The sequence below is a fragment of the Theobroma cacao genome, chromosome 2 (assembly GCF_053813885.1).
Source record: "Theobroma cacao isolate CCN51 chromosome 2, ASM5381388v1, whole genome shotgun sequence".
NCBI lineage: Eukaryota > Viridiplantae > Streptophyta > Magnoliopsida > Malvales > Malvaceae > Theobroma > Theobroma cacao.
The window spans coordinates 40,305,079-40,327,794 of NC_142640.1; the positions used below are offsets into that span (position 1 = coordinate 40,305,079).

Sequence of the window (22,716 nt, forward strand, 5' to 3'; positions counted from 1 at the left end):
AAGTTTATTTAAAACATTTTATGAAACTAGTGGGGTCAAAAATTTATGGTTGTGTAGAAAACTGGTGAGATAGTCATTTCCTTTTCTCTTATCAATTATTAGTTAGATATTGGCACATGCAAAGCAAAGTGGCAATGGGGAACGGTGATGGGCAGGCTGCCAACGAAGTAGTGACCACAAACTTAGGCAGTCGAGGGAGAGCCGCTTACATTCAGAAGGAAGGTATTATTGGAGACAAACCGCCAGTCGACTTAAAACTTTCGTACCATCACACTCGTATCTCTTGAAATCCTGTCTCACAACAAACAGTGTGAAATGGATGACATGGCTATCGTCTCAATCAAACAACATCTGTTCCTATTTTTGTCTATGCCATGGTCCATGGAGGATTATTAAATGAATAAAAGCAATGTCAAAGATTTTGTTAAAAGGAAATAATAAAAATTTACTGAGTAAGATGTTATGATTACCAGATCTAGTCTTGCCATGCCTTTCCCTCCTTGGTGGTTTCATGGCTGGGTTGTCTCTCTCAACTGAAATTGGCAAAATAATTATTCAAAATTGCAATTTCCATCGCAAATATTAATATCGAAATTACATTTCCCTTTTGAATAATCAACAAATATTTCTGCTTCATAACCTTCCAAGTTACCAGTTATTATGCTCCTTTTAGTCTCCATCTCAGCGAGAATATCAACGCTTGTAGTTGGCTTTGTCAGGTTTGATGGCCACGATTCAAAGAGAGCTCACCATCGTTCTAGAATAAACTCCCACGCGCAGAATTAGATTCTTAATCGACATGTCTTTCAATGCTAGGACTCGCGTACAGAAAAGAAGCTTCCATAACTCACTCTCCAATCCATTCCAACACACTTATTTACAAACCGTCGGTTGCGAGAAATGTTCCAAGTGCAAGTGGCTTTTAACGTCTAAATGTGTCGACATGCACAATTACAAGCCAACTAGGCCAAGACAACATTTGGGACTTTAATACATTCCAATGCAATATCAAAACAAGGGAATTCTCTTTCCAGCACCGAATCAAAAGTGACAACCCAAAAAGATGTTATTCTATGTGTCCCCTAAGGGCAAAAGGCCATGTTTGGTGGATAGAAATCATTAGAGAACGGCTGTATCCACTTTACACCGGATGAATTGAGAGGCATAGTCAGTGATCCTATTTCCTTTAAACAACATCAAACTTAGTATTGGACAAAACTTATCTTTTCCGTTCCATCCAATACGCTACACGCAAATGCACAACAAGATAAACTAGTCCTAACAAAAATTGACAACCAGATAGACTGGTTGTGGAAACAGAGAATGCAATCAGTCTTTTCTTTCTCTCTTTTTGGCTTGTGTGTGTGTGAACAGAGAGATGGGGAAGGCGGTAGAAGGGATCTTTCGGATATTGCATGTATTTACTACAATATCTAATACTACTTAAGGAGACCATAATTCACGTTGATGATAATGCTACAAGCTAAGTGAGTGCAATAATTTAAAAAATCAATGGCTATCTATTCTCCATAATGTACCATGTTTCTTACACCATCAATTCACAAGTTGATCCATCTCTGGCATTGTTTGAACCTGTTAAAATTAAGACAATTTTATCAACATTTTAATATTTCATATGTAACATATAAAGTGAAAATTTTGGCAAGTAGATATCCAAAGAAAAGACAAAACTAAATTATTGGCAAGTATTTTCAAACAATAACTCTACCTCTCTTCTTAAGCTTGTTTCGGAAACTTCTTTTCCTGCTAAAGGCCGCTTCCTGTAACCAACCAAAAACATTTGTCATTGCTCAAGAAAGTACAACTCACTAATCTATATACAAGCACATGCAATTTATTTGTATAACAACATTTTAAGTCCTAAGACTTCCTAATCAATGAATCACTGTCTTACACATTCATTCAAGGAAAAGAAAGAGAATGCTAAAGGGGGGAGCCAGAGGAGAGATATTATCTCTTCATCTGGGATTAAGGAATGTAAAACTGTCAACTCAGCTAATGGAAACTGCAAGCTTTTGGAATTACCACAGGCTGACCCAGCTTCCCAGCTGTACGAATTGCATTAACAAGATCCCGGTTGGATTCAGTGTAGAGGTTTGTAACAACTCCAAATTGACCAGCCCGTGCTGTGCGACCAACCCTATGCAAGAAATCTACAGCAGAAGTGGCAAAGTCTGCCTGAAAGAACACAATACTTCAGATGATTAGCTCCCCTATATAATTTTAGATAATTTGCTAGTCATAAACTTGTAACAATATCAGAGCTCAATGATCAACAAACAGAAACAGAAATAATTTACAATGTATCATGAATTAAGAGTTCAAGACTATAGATACTTGACTCAGATTATTCTCTACAAATATTTATATATGTACTTCTCTTCTAACTGGACTTACTTTCTAATGGTCTATATCATTCCTCAGAGGTGATTGCACAGAAGTATGAAGAAATTAACAATGCTTTTTTCTTCCTCATCTTCCATTTTACCAGACTGCTTCAAAATTTATATTTATGGATTGCTGATGCTCATATGACATATTTGTATGCTTATATACATTTAGATTTTTGTTGGCATTGTCTGTTCCAGAAAGTCTAACCAGGAAAGAACAGTATATTGATAACAAACTTGAAAAAGGCAGAGTTGCCAAATTCAGGACTGCAGCCAGATCATCCATCTAGGAACCTGCTTTGGGAAACCAAAACTTAATAACGGTGTTATTATCTACAATACATATACAAAAGTGATCTTTTTTATCAATCTTTTATCCTATAAATCTATATCAGTTATTAGCTACTAGCTTTAGTGAAATTATTATTCTCTGGGCACTTTAATTATTATTGCTACAGAGTTTACATATAGCAAGACCCACATTTTACAAGATTATCAATATATCTTGAGCAACTTTTTCCCACTATAAAATTGATTTAGTAAAAAAGAAGCACCTGGATGACATGCGAGACATTTGGAATGTCAACACCACGTGCAGCAGCATCTGTGCACACAAAAATTCCACCTTTCTCTCGGAAATCATCTAAGGTCTCAGCACGCTCTTCCAAAGAGAGGTCCTTATGGTAACAGTAACACTCAATCCCAGCCCTCTGGAGTATATTAGCCACTGCTTGAACAGCCTCAACAGTGTTACCAAAAACCATGGTTCGACTAACACCAGTACCATGATCCAATGCTTTTGAGTTAAATTGCTTTACAGCCTCTATTAGTGCATCGACCTGTGTATCAGTTGTGACTTCAATCCATTTCTCCTTCAATCTGAAATTGAAAAAGGAAAACAAATTACCAACAAAGAAGTTGGCACTAAAGACGACATAACTTAAGGGATTGAAATAGCGATCTGTTACACGAGGCAGATACATGATAATTCAAAAGGTGTATGGGAACTGAAATTCATGTCACAGTACAGACCGACTGTGAAGAGGTTGAATTCTGTAAGGCTAACTATTACACCACATATCAAAACATCAAGATATTGGACCATCAAGAATTATTTGGATCAGTATTTTCTTCCCACAACAGATATAGCAATATGACCCATTTTCAAATTAATAAGTTATGTCTTGAACCTTTATTATAAGAAACAATGCAAGCACACCACATCTAAACTAATAAGTCCTGTAAAACTTAACTGTTTCAGCATAGCTTTCCCAAAATTTCTATAACTCCAATCCTCCCCTACCTGCCCCCCCCCCTCCCTCTCCTTCCCCTCTTGAAATAAGAAAAGTAAAAAGACACACAAATTAACTCATCAAGTTAACACATAAATAATTATATTTTTATAGTGGTTCAAAATTAGTCATCTTTAAGCACCAAACAGGTGAAACAGGAGGATGCTAGTTGACTGAGACATTGCTTTAAATGTCTAAGTCTAAGGACTACAATAGATCAAGGAAACATAAAACAATAGCAGTTTGTTTCATCTATATATCCATTATTTGAATTACCAGCATTTCCTGTGTGCAAAGCCAATTAAATGCATCCTGTTGGCAATCAAGATCCAAGCATAAGAAGCCTTTAAATACATGATAAGAGAAATGGAAATAAATGTTTTCTTTTAAATTTTCATAGTGGTTTCTATTGTATGGTTGGACCTTAAACAACTGCACTGTATTCAAGGTAAATTTGTAAAAGATCATCAGTATAGCCATCTAAGTTGAAAAGAAGTATCACAGATATACGAGTTCTTAACATATACTAAATGTTCTTAAAATATCCTAAATCTCTATGCATGATAAACAGGATATCCTAAATCTCCAAGCTTTTTCCTTAGTCATGACAAGCATAGATGATTTTGGAACAAAATGGATCGCCATGAGCAGCAACAAGCTTAAAAAGTAAATTATCCGCAAGAGATATACCTTAGCCTCTAAACAATTTTAATGACAATGACTAAATGCAGCACCATTTATCCATGGAAGAGAGGTTGAAAAAAAAAAGAAGAAAAAGAAAAGAAAAGAGTGAAAGAATTTGGCACCTAGGGTTGTGATAATGTAGGTAGTTTCCACTAACCCAGTTGGCATCTGGAAACATCTTTTTCAACACTGCACCAGCAGTTTTCTTTCCATTAACTGGAAGGGTGGCAGCAACAAATATGTACTGCTTACTGCGTTCATAATTTTTTCTCACTCTCCTCCAGTCTTTTTTCTTGACAGGCCAAGTTTTAGTTTCATCCTTCAAGTCCTCAGCATCAACATCATCCTCAGAAATTTCCTCTGCTTCGGAGAAAGATTCGTTTTGTATGTCTTTCTCACCCTCAAAGTCAAAGTGTGACAGAGAATCAGAATTCAGTTCTGCAGGGTTCTCAGATCCAGATTTATTCATCCGAGACAAAAGCTTTTCATCAAAACGGAGCATGTGCATAAGACGGATAACATGATTATGAAAGCCCCCAGAGAGAAGCATATCTGCCTCATCAAAAACCTGCCAATTATTGTAAAAAAATTAAAATAAAATAAAAAAGCCTCATGTTTTATCAATAACCAAAATGAATATAAAGTCATGGGTAAGAAAACATACCACGTATTTTATACCACGAATAAAATCCGAACGATGAATTTCTTTGGGGTCTATATTGTTCAGAAGAGCAGCTGGGGTTGACACAATAATATCTGGTTTGTTCACTGGCCAACCCTGTAGTCAAGGATCTTATTTGAGACAACCAGATTTTATCAATGTAAAAGGAACAATACAAAATATATACATGCATGACAAAATGCAAAAGCACCCTTTCAAGATCCAATAACATAGAAAACCATGAATGCTACCAATCCCAAAGAGATATATTTGGTTGTTCATAAATATACCTGACGACCACAGACCGCTGCAACTCTGAGAAGTGGTTCACCATTATCTCCAGAAAGACCATTAGCCATTCGAACCACTTGTTCGCAAAGCAATACATTTGGGCAAAGAACAATAGAAAAGCTATGTGAAGAAGCAGATGCTGCCTTGGAATCATTATTCCCATTGTGGCGAGCACAGCAGAGCTTATCAATCAGGGGAACTAGATAACCATGTGTTTTACCACTACCAGTTTCTGCTGCAATTACCACATCTTTTCCAGAGAGTATAGATGGTACACAGGCAGCCTATAATGCAAATGGAAAACTCTTCAACAAACATCAAAACCCATTAACAGCAAGCACACATGATGGAAGAATAAAAAAAAATTCAAGAGTTGATAAACTAACTATTTACCTCAATCTAATAAAAAAATCCATCTTGAATTCAAAATAATGGGTACCAATTGATATATGCATTTGCTTGTTGCTTTTGGTAATATCTTTGGAATAGTTGAAAATTGGTAAATTTCTTGTTCTATTGGTTGTCGATTTTGCTCTTTGCTTTTTGGTACTAGTTTTTTTTTTCTTTTTTGCTTCCTAAAAAGTTGTTAAAAATTAAAGGTAAATAACAGACAACATAATCATAATTGATTAAGCATTAACAAATGAATAAAGCACCACACCAATTCGAAAATAATTGTTCTATATTGAAGTAAGATCATCATTGTGTTCTTCAAAAAAAAAAAAGAAAATTCTAATTAGCAATTATTAATTGTTTGATTTGTATACAAGACGCACTTTTTCTTTTATTATTTTTGCTTCCAGAACCCAAAAAATAAAAGTAGAAAAAGTAACAAAGAAACGATGCTTAAATAAAACTACAAATGTAAATGAATTCATCAAAAGAAGGGACAGCACCTGAACGAGAGAGGGTCTGTCGAAACCGGCATTAGAGAGAGCTTGAGAGATCCGATGAGATAACCCTAGAGACTTCCACGAAACACTCTCTTCAGCAAAGAAGGTACCCGTCCCACTTTTCTTCGGAACAGCGAAAGCAACAGCGGCGCTACTGAAGGCCCTGGTTCGGCGCCTGCTGGACTGATTGAGCCAAACTAAACGGATTGGAGGGGACGAAGACAGAGAAGATGGCGAAGAAGTAGAGAGAAAAGAACATTGCCTGAAATGAGAGAGGAGTTTTGGGGTGGTTGATAAACTGTAGAAATGGAGCATTGAAGCTGAGCGGCATATGATCATTGCCTCTGTTAACAGACTTAAGGTTTTCTTCTCTGGGGGTTTGAAACTCTGTTTGGGTTCAAGGGGCAGAAGAAGGAGATGAGGGTTTAGGGTTTAAGCAGATAAAAACCCCCCCACTTGGCGCTATTTTGTGGTCTTCCAATCATCCCTGCTGCTTTTCTATTTTTTGATTGTCCCTTTCTAACAGTGTAGAAGCCGCATTTCAAAACGGCATGTCGTTTTACATGATAAATCTAACACGTATTTAAGGAGTTCTTTTTCCCAAAGTAAGGTATTTATAAATTTTTAGTCCCGTACCATGTTGGGCTTAATTTTTTTTAACTTAAAAATTATTATAAAATTTTTATAAAAATAAATAATTTTTAAAATTAAACTAAAATTATTTGGTTAATTTACATTTTATAAGCTCTTTTTTATAGATAAGTTATTTGACAAAATAATTTATATAAACTATAATTTTAGTTAAAATTATCATAAAAAGTATTTAATAAATAACTTTTTATTAATCACGAATTTTTTGTTTAAAATAAAAATTAATTTTATTTTTTATCTATTTAAAATAAATTTTTAAAAATATTAAAAAGATTTTTATATAACATAAAGTTTATAATTAATAATAAATCATAAAAAAAGAGTTCTATAAATAATTTATAAGTAACACATAATTCATAAATAATTTTTATTGAATAATAATAAATAAATAAAATCAAGAGAAAAAAATTGAATTAAATAAAAAAAAATGAAAGATAAAAGAAAACAGTGAGTCAACTACTATAACTCTTAACCCTAACAATGGAGGAGAATCCAAAAAAGAAGAAGAGAAGTTTAAGGTGGTAATAATAATTCAGAAAAATCACGTTTAGTTATTTATGTCCTTAATAACAAAATTCACCTCCATAAACAATATTATCTCAACAACCATAATTAACAAATATTATCTCAATTTTCATTTAATTTATCTCAACAACTATTGACCTATTTAATTAATTATTTCAATCATAATCGTCAAAAAGAAAAAAAAATAATACCTGAATGCAGATTTAAATTTTGGATCTTCATTTTTCTTTATTTTTGTAAGAACACAAAAAACCTTAAAATGATGATTTACAAAAAGTGAGAGAGGAGAGGAATATCTATAAGGAGAGAGGGAGGGAGTATTTTTTGAGAGGAGGATCTTTTTGGAAAAAAATAGCACTCCTAATAAACTGACGTGTTTTTAATAATAAAAAAGAGAGAAGAGAAAGCTTCTAATTGAAGTTTTTTTTTTAACTTTTTTTTTTCAGATTTTATTTTTTAAAAAAAAGTTACTTTTTTTAAGAGATTTTAAAGAAATCCTATTTGACTCAATTTTTTATTTTAAGCAGTAAATAAGCTAAAAATAAGTTAGGTCAAACGGTTACTAAGATACTTTATATTATATTTTGGCATAATATTCAAAAACTTTTACGAACTATTTAAAAAAATTTAAATAAATTTTTATATTTTTATTAGTTTAATCAATCTTTATGTTAAGTTATTATGATTAATGGTTGATTAATTATTATTAATTAAAATACTATTTATCATTTTATTTTATATTCACATGAAAGGTAAAAATGTCACGTGATTATTTTATTATATCACATCAATATGTCATATCATCATTCATTATGATATGTTAGCATTATATCAACATCAAGGAACATAACATAACAATTGATATTTTGACTAAATCAATAATAAATCATATTTAAAAAAAAACTAATAATAAAATTTATTTGATTTAAAATAAAATTACAAGAACTTATTTAAGGATTTGATTGAATGCAATAAAAAAATAAAAATTTATTTAAATTTTACTAAATATGTTAAGAGGAGATTTTATAGATATTATGCCTTGTATTTTCTTCCAAATTAGGAAGATATCAATTTCTTTTCTTTTCTTTTTTTTTTTCACCCACGTCAGCCTAAAATAGTACTAATTATTTTTTTTCCTTTATTTCAGAAGTATCCTCTACTTTTTCTCTTCATCCCTCTGTGGCTCTATCTTCACCAGCCCAGTATTGTTCCTTTCATTGTGTGATCGGTCAATAGACCGCGACAATGGCCAGACATCAATGCCGCACCCCCTTCCCCCTAATTCACTTTCACATCAGTATATTCTAATAACCGCTTGGTCTCCTTGATCTCAATGTTTCCGTAGAGGAAGCTTTCAGGTTTTGCTCTTCGAAATCGTTTGAACATTGAGATCAAGGAGACCAAACGGGAGCACGTTATCATGCACCTTGCTTAGTCCTCTGGTGTTTGATGGTAACCAGGATATCATTCGATCGTATGGGTACTGAGAATTCTTTGTTTTTGATTTTGAAATCGTCTAATCCATGGTGAACGGTTGTTTATAGACCTTGGTGGAAATTCGCTATTGTTGATGATCTTGACTATTTTCAGTCTCCATGGAAATTTGGGTTAATTGTATCTCAAGATTCAAGCTTTTACTTGCTTCCGAATGTGGTTCTTTGTAGTTCTTAGCTTTCTGCTGATCAAGGAACAACTTCTTACTCTCTATATCCTTTTTCAGTGACTGGTTGCGCTAAGTAAAGTCCATCTCCAATAAGTGTTCTTCCTTCCTTTTAAGACTATTAACAGAGGCTTTTCCTTGGAAGGCGGAGGCTTCTCATCAGATTCACTTGGAGAAAAAGAAAACGGTGTAACGGGACTTGAAGTCAAGAGCTTTTCTACCTGTCTCTCGGTTTCATAGGTAGTCTTTTAAATAATTGGTAATATTTGGGTTTACTAGAAATCTCACATTGGAAGTCAATTAATTATTCAAATGTGATTGTTCAATTTACGACATAACTCTTGAAATAAATAGATTCTTTTTCAAAGTTTTTCAATAGACACAACTGTTGAAACACATTGATTAATTGTTCAATGTTTTCAATAGACATAATTGTTAAAATGCATTAGTTCAATGTTTATAGAAAAGAACATATTTCTAAAACAAGACTTTCACTTTTAATAGAATTCTTCAATAAGCTTGTTGATCTTAGAGAGAATTTGTCTGTAAATCCCAATAGTAGGCAACAACCTTTTAAAGATTGTATGTTACAACATGTCTCAAGCTTTCTTTCTTCTTTTCTTAAATTACTTTTCTAGCAATATTAAAGAGTTGTTTTCAATTGAGTCTAATCCAAATTCGAGGTTTCAAATTATGAATCAAGAATTCATCAAACTTGATCGATTTGATGAAAACAATTTCACCCACTAGAGGGATAAGATGGTGTTTTGCTCATAGCCTCGAAGATTTATTATATCCTAGATCCGAGTCTTACTACACTTTTAGAACCAACTGATGAAGATTCTGATGCATGAAAGGCAGAGATAAAAAAAATGAAGAAGATGAATTGATATGTTGTTGACATTATCCTAAACACATTGACAAATCGTTTATATAATCTCTATTCCAATCTGAAGACTCCAAAAGAAATTTAGACAACCTTGGAGACTACCTACAAGAATGAAAAATGAGGTACTAACAAATTTTTGTCTTTAAAATATTTCAAGTTTAAGATAAGTGACAATCTGTCTATCATGGATCAAGTGCATGAACTACAAGTTTTAGTTTCAAAACTAAAAGACCTTGAGGTTAAGGTTCCTGATGCGCTATAAGTAGGTGCAATTCTTTCTAAATTGCCTCAGTCGTGGAATAATTACAAAAAAAAAAAAAAGGATTTTGCATTTTATTGATTCTCTATCATTAGAACAATTCATAACTCAAATGCCTATTTCAGGCCTCTAATTCTAATGTGAATCATATGAGTCAAAATTCCAATAATTTTCAAAAGAATTAAAACTCTAACAATTTTATGAAAATTTTAGTCATTTGCATTTAAGTTTCAAGACAAGCCTTCAAGAAAAATGATAAGAAAAATATAAATTATTTTCATTGTGGAAAGAAAAGTCATATGATTTGTGAGTGTGGGTTAATGAAGGTAGGAAAGAATTTTGATTATGAAAATCTTGTAAAAGCAAACATAGTAGAAGAGGGTATCAAGGAATTGGTTGCTATGGTTTCTACAATGCATATTGAAATGATAATAGAATTGAATATGACTATTGGTTCCAATAAAAGTAAAGATTGGTGAATGCATTCTAATGCTATAATTCATGTATGTAATGACAAAAACTTTTCAAGACTTACATGAAAGTTAATAAACTGTAAGATGTTTTGATGGGAAATCATGTTACAACCAAAGTTGAAGGAAAAAGGATTGTCAAGTTGAATTTCATTTCTGGACAGAAACCGACATTACTCAATGTATTTCATGTTCCTGAAATTCAAAAGAGTTTAGTTTCTGCTAATTTACTTGTAAAGAAAGGGTTTAAAGCTGTAATAGAATTTAATATGTAATAGTATCCAAGGGTGGCTTATTTGTAGAAAAATGATACTTTTGTGATGGCATGTACAAGTTCAGTATTGAAGAAATAAATATTATTTTTTACTTATATTTTTGAGTCTAATTCTTTATTCTGGCATGCTAGACTAAGACATATTTTGGTTTAATGAGATTTATGCCTAACAATGGTTATATTGCACGCAAAAATTAACACTTAAAAAAAATGTGAAATATGCATACAAGCAAAAATGACAAAGAAACCTTTTCGTGGTATAGAAAGAAAGTCACAATTATTAGATCTTGTACATTCTTATATATGTGAATTAAATGGAAAATTAATTAGAGGAGGAAAGAGATATTTTATAACTTTCATAAATAATTATTCTAGATTCACTTATATCTATTTAACTAAAACAAAACATGAAGCTTTTCAAAAATTTAATAAATATAAATTTGTTATGGACAAGGGCAGAGCCCTAAAATTTTTAAAATTTTTATTTAAGATATATATATTTTAATTAAAGGCAGAGGGTAGTATATTTATAGGGTCATGGTCCCTAAAATTTTTAAAATTATTTATTTATTATATATATATATATTTTTAATGGCCCATCAAAATAATTTTTTTAATAATTAATATAAATAAAAAATAATAAAATGACCCCACAAGTCTTACTCAATTTTACCTTAATTCTTAAGTTTCTCCACACCTCTTTCTTCTCTTCTCTTTTGTCCTTTTATGTTTACTTTACTCTCTTCTTTGTAACTCACCACTGAAGCACACTTCATTCTTCAAAAGAAATTTATAAGCTTGTGAGCTTGGACAAGGAAGGATAAAGACCACTCACCATCATTGTGAAAATTAGACAGCAACTATAGAGAGAGTCTTTTTAGCAATGAAAATTGTGAAAACAAGACTTCAGAATAAAATGGATGATGAGTTTCTTGCAGATAATTTAGTTGTTTATATTGAGAAAGACATTGCTAGCATTTTAGTACAAAGTCAATAATTGATGAATTTAAATTAAGGAAACATCGTCGAACACAGCCTTCTTAAAAGACTATTGTAATTTTTTTTATTCTTTTTGATTTACATGTTCTATAAAAGGGTAACATCCCTACCCCCTAAGTTTTAATTGAAATTACACGGAGGTCCATTAGTTTTTAAAGTAGACATTTCATCCCAAAACAATATTTTTCGCTAGACACATAGGTTCAGCCATTAATCAACCGTTAGTATTTCCGTCAACTTGCTAACATGGCAAGAGTAAAAAGATAATTTTACCCTTGATTAATTTTTATAATTATTATTATATAATTTTATTATTTTATTATTAATTAAAAAAAACCTCCCCAAGGGGGAGCACTGATTAGTGCTCCCCTCCCTTGAGAGCACTAGCTAGTGCTCCTCTTTCTTAGTGAGCTGGGGAGCACCACTATTTTTTTATGTTTTTATTTTTCAAAACATATAATAATAATAATTTTTTAAATTAATAAAAAAGGGTATTTTAGTCTTTTCATAACTTCTGTTAACGGTGTTTGTACTCTTTGGGTGGAGTGTCCATTTTAAAAAATAAAGAACTTTCATATAATTTCGATCAAAACTTAGAGAGGTAAGGGTATTTTACCTTATATAAAATTATTGTCTATTACAATCTTTTGATTATTGGTTAAGTTCAACGTATTAATTTTTAAAATTTTTTACCGTTATTCCTCTTTGTCTTTAGTCCCCTAACAAAAGTTGGCTAGCTACTCCCCTGATTGTAGAAAATTTAAATTCTAAGAAGTAATAAAGGAAGAGAATATTTTCCTATAGAATTTAATAATATCTGAAAAGAACACAGTTTGATACATAAAAAAAATGCTCTTTATTCACCACAAAAAAATTGATTAGCTGAAAGAAAAAATAGAACTTTGGTTGACATGACAAATGCCATGTTATTGAATACACATCTACCTTATGATTTATCAGTTGAAACTTTATTAACAGTATGTCATATACATTATAGAGTTTTTTTTTATAATTGGGGGAAGGGGGATTCGAATCTTGCTCTTTAGGCAAGGGGTTCATGCACCAACCAATGAGCTAAATGCTTGGGTGCCATATACATTATAGAGTTCCTTCCAAGAGTATTAAAATTTTACTATATGAATTTTGGAATAGAAGAAAACCAAACTTGAAATATCTTAAAGTGTGGGGGTGCCTAGTGATAACTCCATGATATAGAGTTATTTAGGCTTAATTTTAATAGTAATTTAGCTTAGTTCTTGTGGTAATGTATGAACATAAGTAGGTCTTATTTAAATTATTTTAAATTAAGTAATTTAGGTGAGTCAATCTAATCTTAGTTAATTTTATGCTTAATTTGGTGTTAATATGATTAAGAGAGGTTGTTATTGATTTATTCATGCTTTTGTAAGTGCTTAATAAAGGAAGAACTTTAATGGAAGAAGGAGAGCAATTTCAAGGTGTAGACTTTAATGCACATGTTTTGGTATTTCGATCATAACTCTCTATACAAAGCTCCAAATGAAATGATTCTTAGACCATTAGAAATTTAAGAGAAAAATCTACAACTTTCATATATACCACTTTGCCCAGTTCAGCCTTGGAGATAGTAAAAAATATGTCAAACTTGAAGCATTGTAGTAGTCCTAGAGTAATTATGATTTCTGCTAATTAATTGGTCGAGGCTGCGGACTTGATAGAGGTAGGCCATGGCTCACGTATGAGCAAATCCTAGCTGAAATTGACTTCTTTCTTTACCCAACTTGGCCTAACTTCAAAACTTTATAAAAACAACCTTTCGAAAGACTTTTAAAAGGAACGAAGCACCCGATTAAGAGTTGAAATCAAGCCACAAAGTCATTGAAGTGAAGAAGAATTTGAAGGATTCAAGAAGATTTGAAAGATCAAGATTACAGTTCTTGGGTTCGATTATGTTTTTTTATTCTTTTATTTTCTTAGTTTGATTTTATTGTTTAAACTTAATTTGATGATAATGTGTGAGTTGAAGGGGAACTAAAATTTTTATCTAAGATTATGATTGAACTCAATACATAATCTGATTTATTTATCTCTCTTTTGCTTATGTTTTATAGATTTAAGTTGTTTATTTTATTTGTTCTTAATGCTTCTAGTTGCCTGATCACTAATTAGATTGAATTGGAAATTTAAGTTAAACCTTGACGAAGGAGATTTAGGTAGACTTTGCATAGAATAGCATATGATCAAATACACTTAGTTGATTAAGTGGTTTGATTTGAATATGAGGTAGACATACTCTTCTAAGCCATATGTAGCCAGGGTTAGAGCACGAACTTAATGAATCTTTCTTCAATTTAATTTGCATAGACATATAGTAAGTTAATTGGGAGAGATATTTTTATTAGAAACTCGATAGAGGCTTGTAAATAATTTAAGACTCTAGGTTAGCAACTTAATCTATTAAACTAAGTTAAAAGAGAGAAACAAAAATCAGATGAAGTATTGAAGGACATCATAATCCTAGGTCTAAAAGTCATTCGAATTTAATAAAATTATTTTGCTGATTAATTTAGATTAGTTTTAGTCTTTAGTTTGTTAAAATAAAATTTTCTTTTTAATTTAATTTTTAGTTGTTTGAATAAGATTATAGTGTGATAATTTTAGTAGTTAGCAAGTAAGATTAATTCAATTTTCTATGGGAACGAATTCTACTTTCTGTTATATTACTTGTTAACGATACGTGCACTTCTGTCAGAAATCAACAACACCTAGCCTTTTATAAAATTCCTGAACCAAAGAGAACAAAGCTTGGATCTAAAGCAATGAAAGGTATTTTTGTTGGCTATGCCCAACATTCTAAAACATATAGAATTTTATATTTACAATTCAATGTTATTGTAAAGTCTACATATGTTAAGTTTATTGAAAACAAATTTCTATATAACTTTAATAATAAATTTGATTGTGAGTAAAATGTCTTAATTCCAAGTTGTGACCAAAGTGGTACAACTTCGAATGGTACATCCAGTAAAAGAAAAAGGAACGATACCTAAATAGAGCCTAGAAAAAGTCAAAGAGCTATAAAACGAAAGCACTTATATCCATATTTCATTTACTCTCAAGTTTTAGCATTCTTTATAGAAGAAAGTAGAACCAAAGTGTATAAAAAGATATCTATTTTATTAAACGTTGAAGATTATCCAAAAACATTCAAATAAGCTATGTCTTCAAAAGATGTAGCTTTTTGAAAAAAGCAATAAATGATAAAATGGATTCAATCTTATGAAACAGAACATAGATTTAGTTTATCTTCCTCTTAGATAAAAACTCATATGTTATAAATGGGTATTTAGAAGGAAATATAGCACAAATGATTTGGTACAAATCTTTAAGGCTAGATTAATTGCTAAAGGTTTTATGGAAAAGAAAGAGATTGATTATTTCTTATACTTATGCTCTAGTAGCAAGAATAACGTCTATAAGAGCACTTTTGGTTTTGGTGTCTATTTATAAATTATATGTATATCAAATGGATGTTAAAACTGCCTCCCTAAATTGAGTTCTAAATGAATATTTAGTGTGAATTTGGAAGGAAAAACTCAACTCATTTTATTCATAATACAATATATATATATATATATATATATATATTTATATATATATATTTATATAGCATAAACCCTTTAAAATAGGAAAAGAATAAAATCTTTATGTAACATCTCGTACCCTCGTATAAAAGTTAATAAGACCCTACCGATGAGACAAAAGGTCAATTGACATAAATTTAAGTATCAAAAAGCGGTAACGGGTGAAAAGAATATTTTAGAATAAAATAATATTAAAATATTAATATTTTATCTATTATTGAAATTAGTAATGAAGGAGGATTATATGACTAATCTAAGTGGGGGAAAAGAAGTAAGAAAGAATTTCGAAGAAAAACGATGTTAGTGGGGCCCTCATGCCTTTATTAAATAAAGTTAGAGCGGGTAAGTAAATATTTAAATATTATGGTGATATCTTGGTGAAGTGCAACTTTTAAATCCTATTTGTACAAGTGTAAAGGAAGGAAGATAGAAGGAAATTGGAATTAAATAAATGTTGCAAGGACCAAATTGTGACAGATGAAAGTTTGGAGGGTCACATGGTAAATAAGGAAAAGTTTGAGCATTCATTTGCAATTTCAATATTTGAAGTTAAAAGGGGAATTTCCTAACCAATGAAAGTTAGATTATGAGGAATATGAGATATACATATGAAAGTTACTATTACATGCAAACTATGATGTGCAAAAAGGAAAAGTTAGTTGGGGACATGTGAGACCCTCACTATGTGAAGTAAAAAAAAGAATGACTAAAATTTATTTGCATGTAATGTAATTGGTGCATTGGTGGTCAAATGAAGAAAGTGGGTTGCATGTGATTTGAATGGGTCAAAGAGTGACTAAATAAAATATGAATTAAATGTATTGCATGGAATAAAAAAATGAAAAGAAAGAATGGAAATGCAAGTGGAGGGTGGAAAGATCTCAAAGGCTTTGCTTTGTGATTTTACCACATAAAATACAAGAAAAAGATGCCAAAAAGCCATTAAGCCTTGGGCAATCCACCCATGCAAGGAAAATAAAGAGAAAAGAAAAGAAACATAATGGGAAAATGGTGGCTTTGGGCAATCCGCCCATGTGTGGGCAAAAAATAAAAAAATGGAAACCATTTTCAAGGCTTGGCCTTAAGGAGTTCGCCCATAACCAAGAAGAAAAGAGAAAGAAGAAGAAAGAAAGAAGAAAAGAGGAAAGAGAGGAAAGAAAGAAAGAAAGAAAAAGAGAGAAAGGAAATAAGGTTCGGTTGGAGAACCTAAAGAAAAACCCAGAGGTTTTTCATCCCACCCACATGCCATTGTTGAAATTTAAGGAGAGTTTCGTGGTTTGGCTAAAGATTTCAAGGTAAGGAAGGTAAAAGTTGTTAGTTTGATTGAATGTATGCTTTTTGAACCGATTATAATGTGTGAAAATGTTTGTGGCAGCAAAAGAATACCTTATGGGTGCTAAGAAAACCATGCATGTTGGTGAATCACAAAGAATGTGAGATTTTGCTACCAAGGAGCTTGAGATTTCTTGGTTTTAGATCAAGTTGAATTGTCAAGGAAAGGTAAGACAATTGTGGCCTAATCCTTGATTGTTTATGCTAAATGATTAAGGGTTAGAAAGAATGTCTCTGTTGGTTATGAGATTTGATGTTGTGAGAATGTAATGACAAGGATTATGTATGCAAAGATTTAAGATTTCTTTGGTAAAATTGGTGCCATATATGATTGTGTAAGCATGGAATTAACTATGAAATTTGGTTAAGAATTTATTAGTTGATTAGCTGCCATGCATAAGTACAATTAAGTGAATTTGGTTTGAATGGTTGCTGGGAAGCGTATAAGTAGAGGAAGTGTGCTATGGTGGCGTGCCAGATGAGGTAATAGGTGATCGACAAGTAGGATTAGTTATATACGTACTCAAATCAATAGCGATGTAGTGTCCCACTATTGTGAGGTGAGTAAGGGGTGTCCATTTTAAAATTCCCATAAATATATATATATATATATATATATATATATATATATATATATATATATATATATACACGTATTGATTTACTTTAAATGCAAAATTGTGGAAAGCATGAATTGGTAGAAATCCTAGGTATTTTGTGAATGCTTGAATGTTTGAAAGTATTTTGATTATGTATGTATATATAAGCTATATACGTAAAGGATTTTTAAACCAGGAAACAAGCTTTTTAATATGTTTCATATCAAAATGTGCCTTATAGTTTGTGTGGTGTGCATTCATGAATAAAACACGCATTCACCATGCAGATTGATGTTTCAAACTCATGCAAAGGTTTTATGTTATAAAGTTTTATAAAGAATTTCATCATAATACCATGTTAAATGTTTCGAAATGGTTCGACATGAGCTTTTGAGAACTCAACTCGATTTTTAAATAGTTTTACTAAACCGAGAGATTCGAGAGTAGGTTGGATGTCACATCGGTAAAGTGTGACCCTTGTGCATAAGTGAGCTCTAGCTAGAGGACCTTTGGGTTGCCGACGGGCTGTTAGACATGGCTAAGGCCATGGTCTATGATATATATGTGGCAAGGCCACGGGATATGTACGCGGTTGCAACTGCTTGATTCTTTGATGTCGGCCAACATCGTTAAAACTGCCATGGCTATGGGATCCGGTGGAGTGAGGCTCCCGGATGTTATTACGTGGAAGCGGGTCCACGAGTTTTTATTTTTATTACCTACTCGAGAGTGAAATCTCTTTGGGTTTTCAAACTCGTATTTCTACGCATGGTGAGAACTATAAGATTTTCGGCAACTCCCCTATTTATATGATGATATGGATTTAATTCCTCGCGTACAAGGTGATTTGTGGATTTGCCTATAAGCTTTCAAAATGTTTAAGTTTACGAGAGCATGCATGTATTTACGGATTTGATTTGAGTAAAGTTATAAAAAAGGTTTCAATGGTAGAAACTTTTATTCGTGTTGGATTTGATATTTATATATGGTATAAAATAATTATCTTGTATTAAAAATTCTCAATTTTACACGAAAGGCACACATCCCTTTTTTAAGTTAAATTGTTTATATATTCTTATATTTTTAACATTCAAATTCTCTGCTTTTAGCTTATTTCCCATCTACGCCCTATTCACGAAGTTGATGATCACTGAGTCTGTGAGACTCACCCTTTTATTTCTTTTTGCAGATAAGTAATCAGTTCGAGTGCATCGCTCAGCACAGCGAGACTTACTGCAACATAGGTAATGGCATCTCTTAGACTTCCACTCCAAGTCGCCCCGCTGCATAGAGGTCGTGTAATGCAAATAGCTAGACTTGTAAAATAGTTAATCCAACGTATATGTGTTTGCTAAAGACTTTGTGGTTGTGTAATGAACATTAAGTGTGTTGTTAAATTGTTGGAAGTTTATTTACATTTGGATATTGTCATTTAGTAACGAAGTATAAAATTTCAAATGTTTATCTGGTTTGAGTAAAGGATAGTATCATGATCATTAGTCGATTATATACATAAAAGAATATTTGATGAAATTAATAGGAATCTCAACTTAAGCTTGTTCGGGATTTGGCGGGTTTACTCACAAGTCTTGAACACCAGTAACGATCGGGATAAAGGTCGTTACACCCCATAACTGTGTGAATTTCTAATTCCTAAATTACGTTATTTATAGATCAACTTCCTATTCTATAACACTCCCCCTCAAGCAGAGCATAGATGTTAATCATGCCTAGCTTGTTACAAATATAATCAACTCAAGCTCCATTCAGAGCTTTTGTGAAGATATCTCTTAGTTGGTCTTTAGTTATAACATATCTTGTAGAGATGAATTTTTGCTGAATCGTTTCACAAACAAAATGAGAATCAATTTCAATATGTTTAGTTCGTTCATGAAACACGAGATTAGAGGCAATATGAAAAGCAACTTGATTATCACACCACAGCTTTGCCGGCACTAAGGACTTAAGACCAACTTCACCTACTAGCTGATACATCCATACTATTTCACACACAGATTGTGCCATAGCTCTGTATTCTGATTCTGCACTAAGCCGAGATATTACAGTCTGTTTCTTACTTTTCCATGAAACTAGATTCCCTCTAATAAAAACACAATGTCCTATATTGCATCTCCTATTAATCTTGGATCTTGGCCAATCTGCATCTGAAAAACATTCAATATTAGTTCCCCATGATTTCCATAAAATAAACCACGTCTTGGAGCCCTTTTAAATAACATAAGATTTGTTTTAAAGCTGCTCAATGATTAACTATTGGATAAGACGTAAATTGACTTACAACACTAACAATGTATGCAATATCAAGATGAGTCATTGTAAGATAATTTAATTTTCCAACGAGTTTTCCATACTTTTTAGGATCTTCAAACAAGTCGCCATCTTCTTTTGCAAGTTGCAAATTAAGAGTCATTGGTGCACTACACGACTTAGCACCCAATTTTCTTGTCTCCGCCAACAAGTCCAAAACATATTTCCTTTGAGACAAGAAGATACCTTTCTTACTCCTTGTCACCATAACACCCAAGAAAAACTTCAACACCCCTAAATCTTTTGTCTGAAACTAGGTGTGAAGAAAAGATTTGAGAGATGAAATACCTGCAGTGTCACTCCTAGTAATAACAATATCATCGACGTACACAACTAAAAAGATTATGCCAGCCTCAGACTATTTATAAAACACTGAGTGATCACATTTACTCTTTTTCATCCCAAACTCTTAAATTACTTGACTACATCTGCCAAACCAAGCACGATGACTTTGTTTCAGGCCATACAAGGATTTACGAAGATGATAGACTTTCCCATACTCCTCTTGAGTAACAAACCCAAATGGTTGCTCTATATAAATTCCCTTCTAAAGGTCACCATGTAGAAAAGTATTCTTGATATCTAACTGATATAAAGGCCAGTTATAAGTAGCCACCATAGAGATGAATAAGCGAATAGAGGTAAGTTTAGTTATTGGAGAGAAAGTATCAAAATAATCAACATTGTAAATTCGAGCATACTCTGTAGCAACAAGATCGGCTTTAAGACAAGCCACCGATCCATCAAGATTTACTTTTACTGCAAACACCCATTTGCATCCAATAGCTTTCTTTCCTGTAAGCAAAGTTACCAAATCTCAAGTACCATTACTATCTAAAGCTACCATTTCCTTTACCATACCAGCAAGCCAACTAAGGTGAGACAAGGCTTCATGAACAATTTCAGGGATGGAAATAAAATCTAAATATGCAATAAAGGAGTTAGAAAAAGAGAACAGGTGATTAAAAGAAAAAAAAAGGATGAAATAGGATAAGTACACTAACGTCTACATTTTTGAAAAGTAATAGGAAGATGAAGACTAGGATCATGATCATTGAAGAATGGATCCGATGGCGAAGTGGTTGCTAAAAGGCATGTGTTTTGAGTCTTTGGTCATCTAGAATAGACATGGACAATAGGCGATCGAGCAAGTGAAGGATCAAGTGCAAGAATATCGAGGCTACTAACAGAATGGATTGCAACATAAACTAATAGATCATCTTCCTTCCTCTAACTATCATAAAAAAAAAAGATACGAAAAAAGGAGTATTTTCAAGGAAAATGACATCTGCAAAGACAAGATAACAGTTAAGAGTAGAAGAATAACACTTGTATCCTTTTTTAAGACAAGAGTACCTAAAAAAAACACACTTGAGAGATTTTGGATCTACTTTGGTGACTTGGGGGCGATCATCACGAACAAAACAAGTACTACAATATATCTTGGGTTCAATAGGAAACAAAGACTTGGAAGGGAAAAAGACAATAAAAGGAATATCACCACTAAAAACAGAAAAGGGCATTCGATTAATCAGAAAACAAGCTATGGAGATAATATTGGCCTAAAACTATTTAAGAACTTGCATTTGAAACAAAAGTGCTTAGGCTACCTTTAGGAGATGTCTGTTTTTTTCTCTTAGGAACCCAATTTTAAAAGGGTGTATCAATACAAGAAGATTGATGGAGAATGCCATTCTAAATCATATAAGATTGAAACTTATCTAAAAAATATTCTTTAGCATTATCATTTCACAATGTGTGTATAGAAACATTAAATTGTGTTTTTATTTCAGCACAAAAGGTACAAAAAAATAGAGAAAAACTCAAAACAATTTTTCATTAAATATAGCCAAGTGACATGTGAATAATCATCAAGAAAAGTAATAAAATATTAAAAACCAGACATAGACATAATAAGACAAAGACCCTAAACATCATAATGAACTAACTCAAAAAGGAATTTAGCCCTGTTTATTGACTTTAGGTATTGAAAGAAGACAATGATGTTTGGCAAACTAACATGGCTAACAATCTAATGATGACACATTTTGAAATTGAGGAAATAGTTTCTTCAAAGAAGATAGAGAAGGATGCCTCAACCGATAATGCATTTCAAAAGAGGTAAATTTATTAGAACAAGCAATGGATCTTGGCACCTATGTCTCAAGGATGTAAAGACCTCTAGATTCATGACCTTTACCAATAATCCGTTTCGTCATAAGATCCTAAAATAAACAAAAATCAGAAAAAAATGAGATACAACAATTCAAGGCAAAAGTGAGTTTACTAGCAGAAATTAAAATAAAAGAAAACTTAGGTAGATGTAACATAGAGGAAAAAGATATTGGTCCTAAGTAAATGTGCTAGAGGGGGTGAATAGCACTTTTTGGCTTTTGGCAAGATGAGGAACTAATTTAAAAAGCAATGAAAATAAAAACAGAGTAGACAATCTGTAGGAATTTAGAGTGGTTCGATCCAAGACCTACATCCACTACCTTGATTATTCAACTAAGGATTTTCCAAACTAATCCACTACGAATGGTGAAATTCACAAGCTTTCACCAAGCTTTACAATGACTTTTACTAGGCTCAACCAAAACCTTTCACAATAGTTTTTACCGAGATCAACTAAAACGCAACACCTAACTTTTCAAAGTTAAGTTAGAACCTATACTTAATCAAGCAATCCTAGCCTGAATCAATATCTTAGAGTGACTTGCTCACTCTAAGAATACAAAGAGAAAAGTGATAAGAGTGTACCTATGATCACAAGGTTGATCTAAGTGATAAAAAGTGAAGTGCATATCACAATTACAAAAATAAGAGTTAAGTGCAGTAAAATGAGCAGAGAGTATTTGCAGGTTTTTAAGCTCTT

General features: G+C 32.1%; 1 protein-coding gene and 1 pseudogene across 1 annotated transcript; both read right to left on the reverse strand.

The window, feature by feature from the left end:
• Positions 1-1,308: 1,308 nt before the first annotated feature.
• Positions 1,309-6,706, reverse strand: EMB3108 (DEA(D/H)-box RNA helicase family protein). The gene is made up of 8 exons (XM_007044453.3): positions 6,236-6,706; positions 5,339-5,623; positions 5,052-5,165; positions 4,510-4,955; positions 2,966-3,290; positions 2,047-2,199; positions 1,730-1,781; positions 1,309-1,593 (listed from the first exon to the last, which is right to left on the reverse strand). The coding sequence occupies exons 1-8, from the start codon at positions 6,569-6,571 to the stop codon at positions 1,547-1,549; spliced, it is 1,758 nt and encodes a 585-aa protein (XP_007044515.2). The 5' UTR covers positions 6,572-6,706; the 3' UTR covers positions 1,309-1,546.
• A 2,056-nt stretch (positions 6,707-8,762) lies between these two features.
• On the reverse strand, positions 8,763-19,944 carry LOC148764274 (uncharacterized; annotated as a pseudogene).
• Between the last annotated feature and the right edge of the window lie 2,772 nt (positions 19,945-22,716).

Coding starts and splice junctions, on each gene's coding strand:
- EMB3108 (XM_007044453.3), bottom strand. CDS start 6,571: ATGATCATATGCCGCTCAGCTTCAATGCTCCATTTCTACAGTTTATCA. Junction 4,956..5,051: donor TTCGTGGTATAAAATACGTG/GTATGTTTTCTT, acceptor AATAATTGGCAG/GTTTTTGATGAGGCAGATAT. Junction 2,200..2,965: donor ATGTCTCGCATGTCATCCAG/GTGCTTCTTTTT, acceptor GTGTTCTTTCAG/GCAGACTTTGCCACTTCTGC.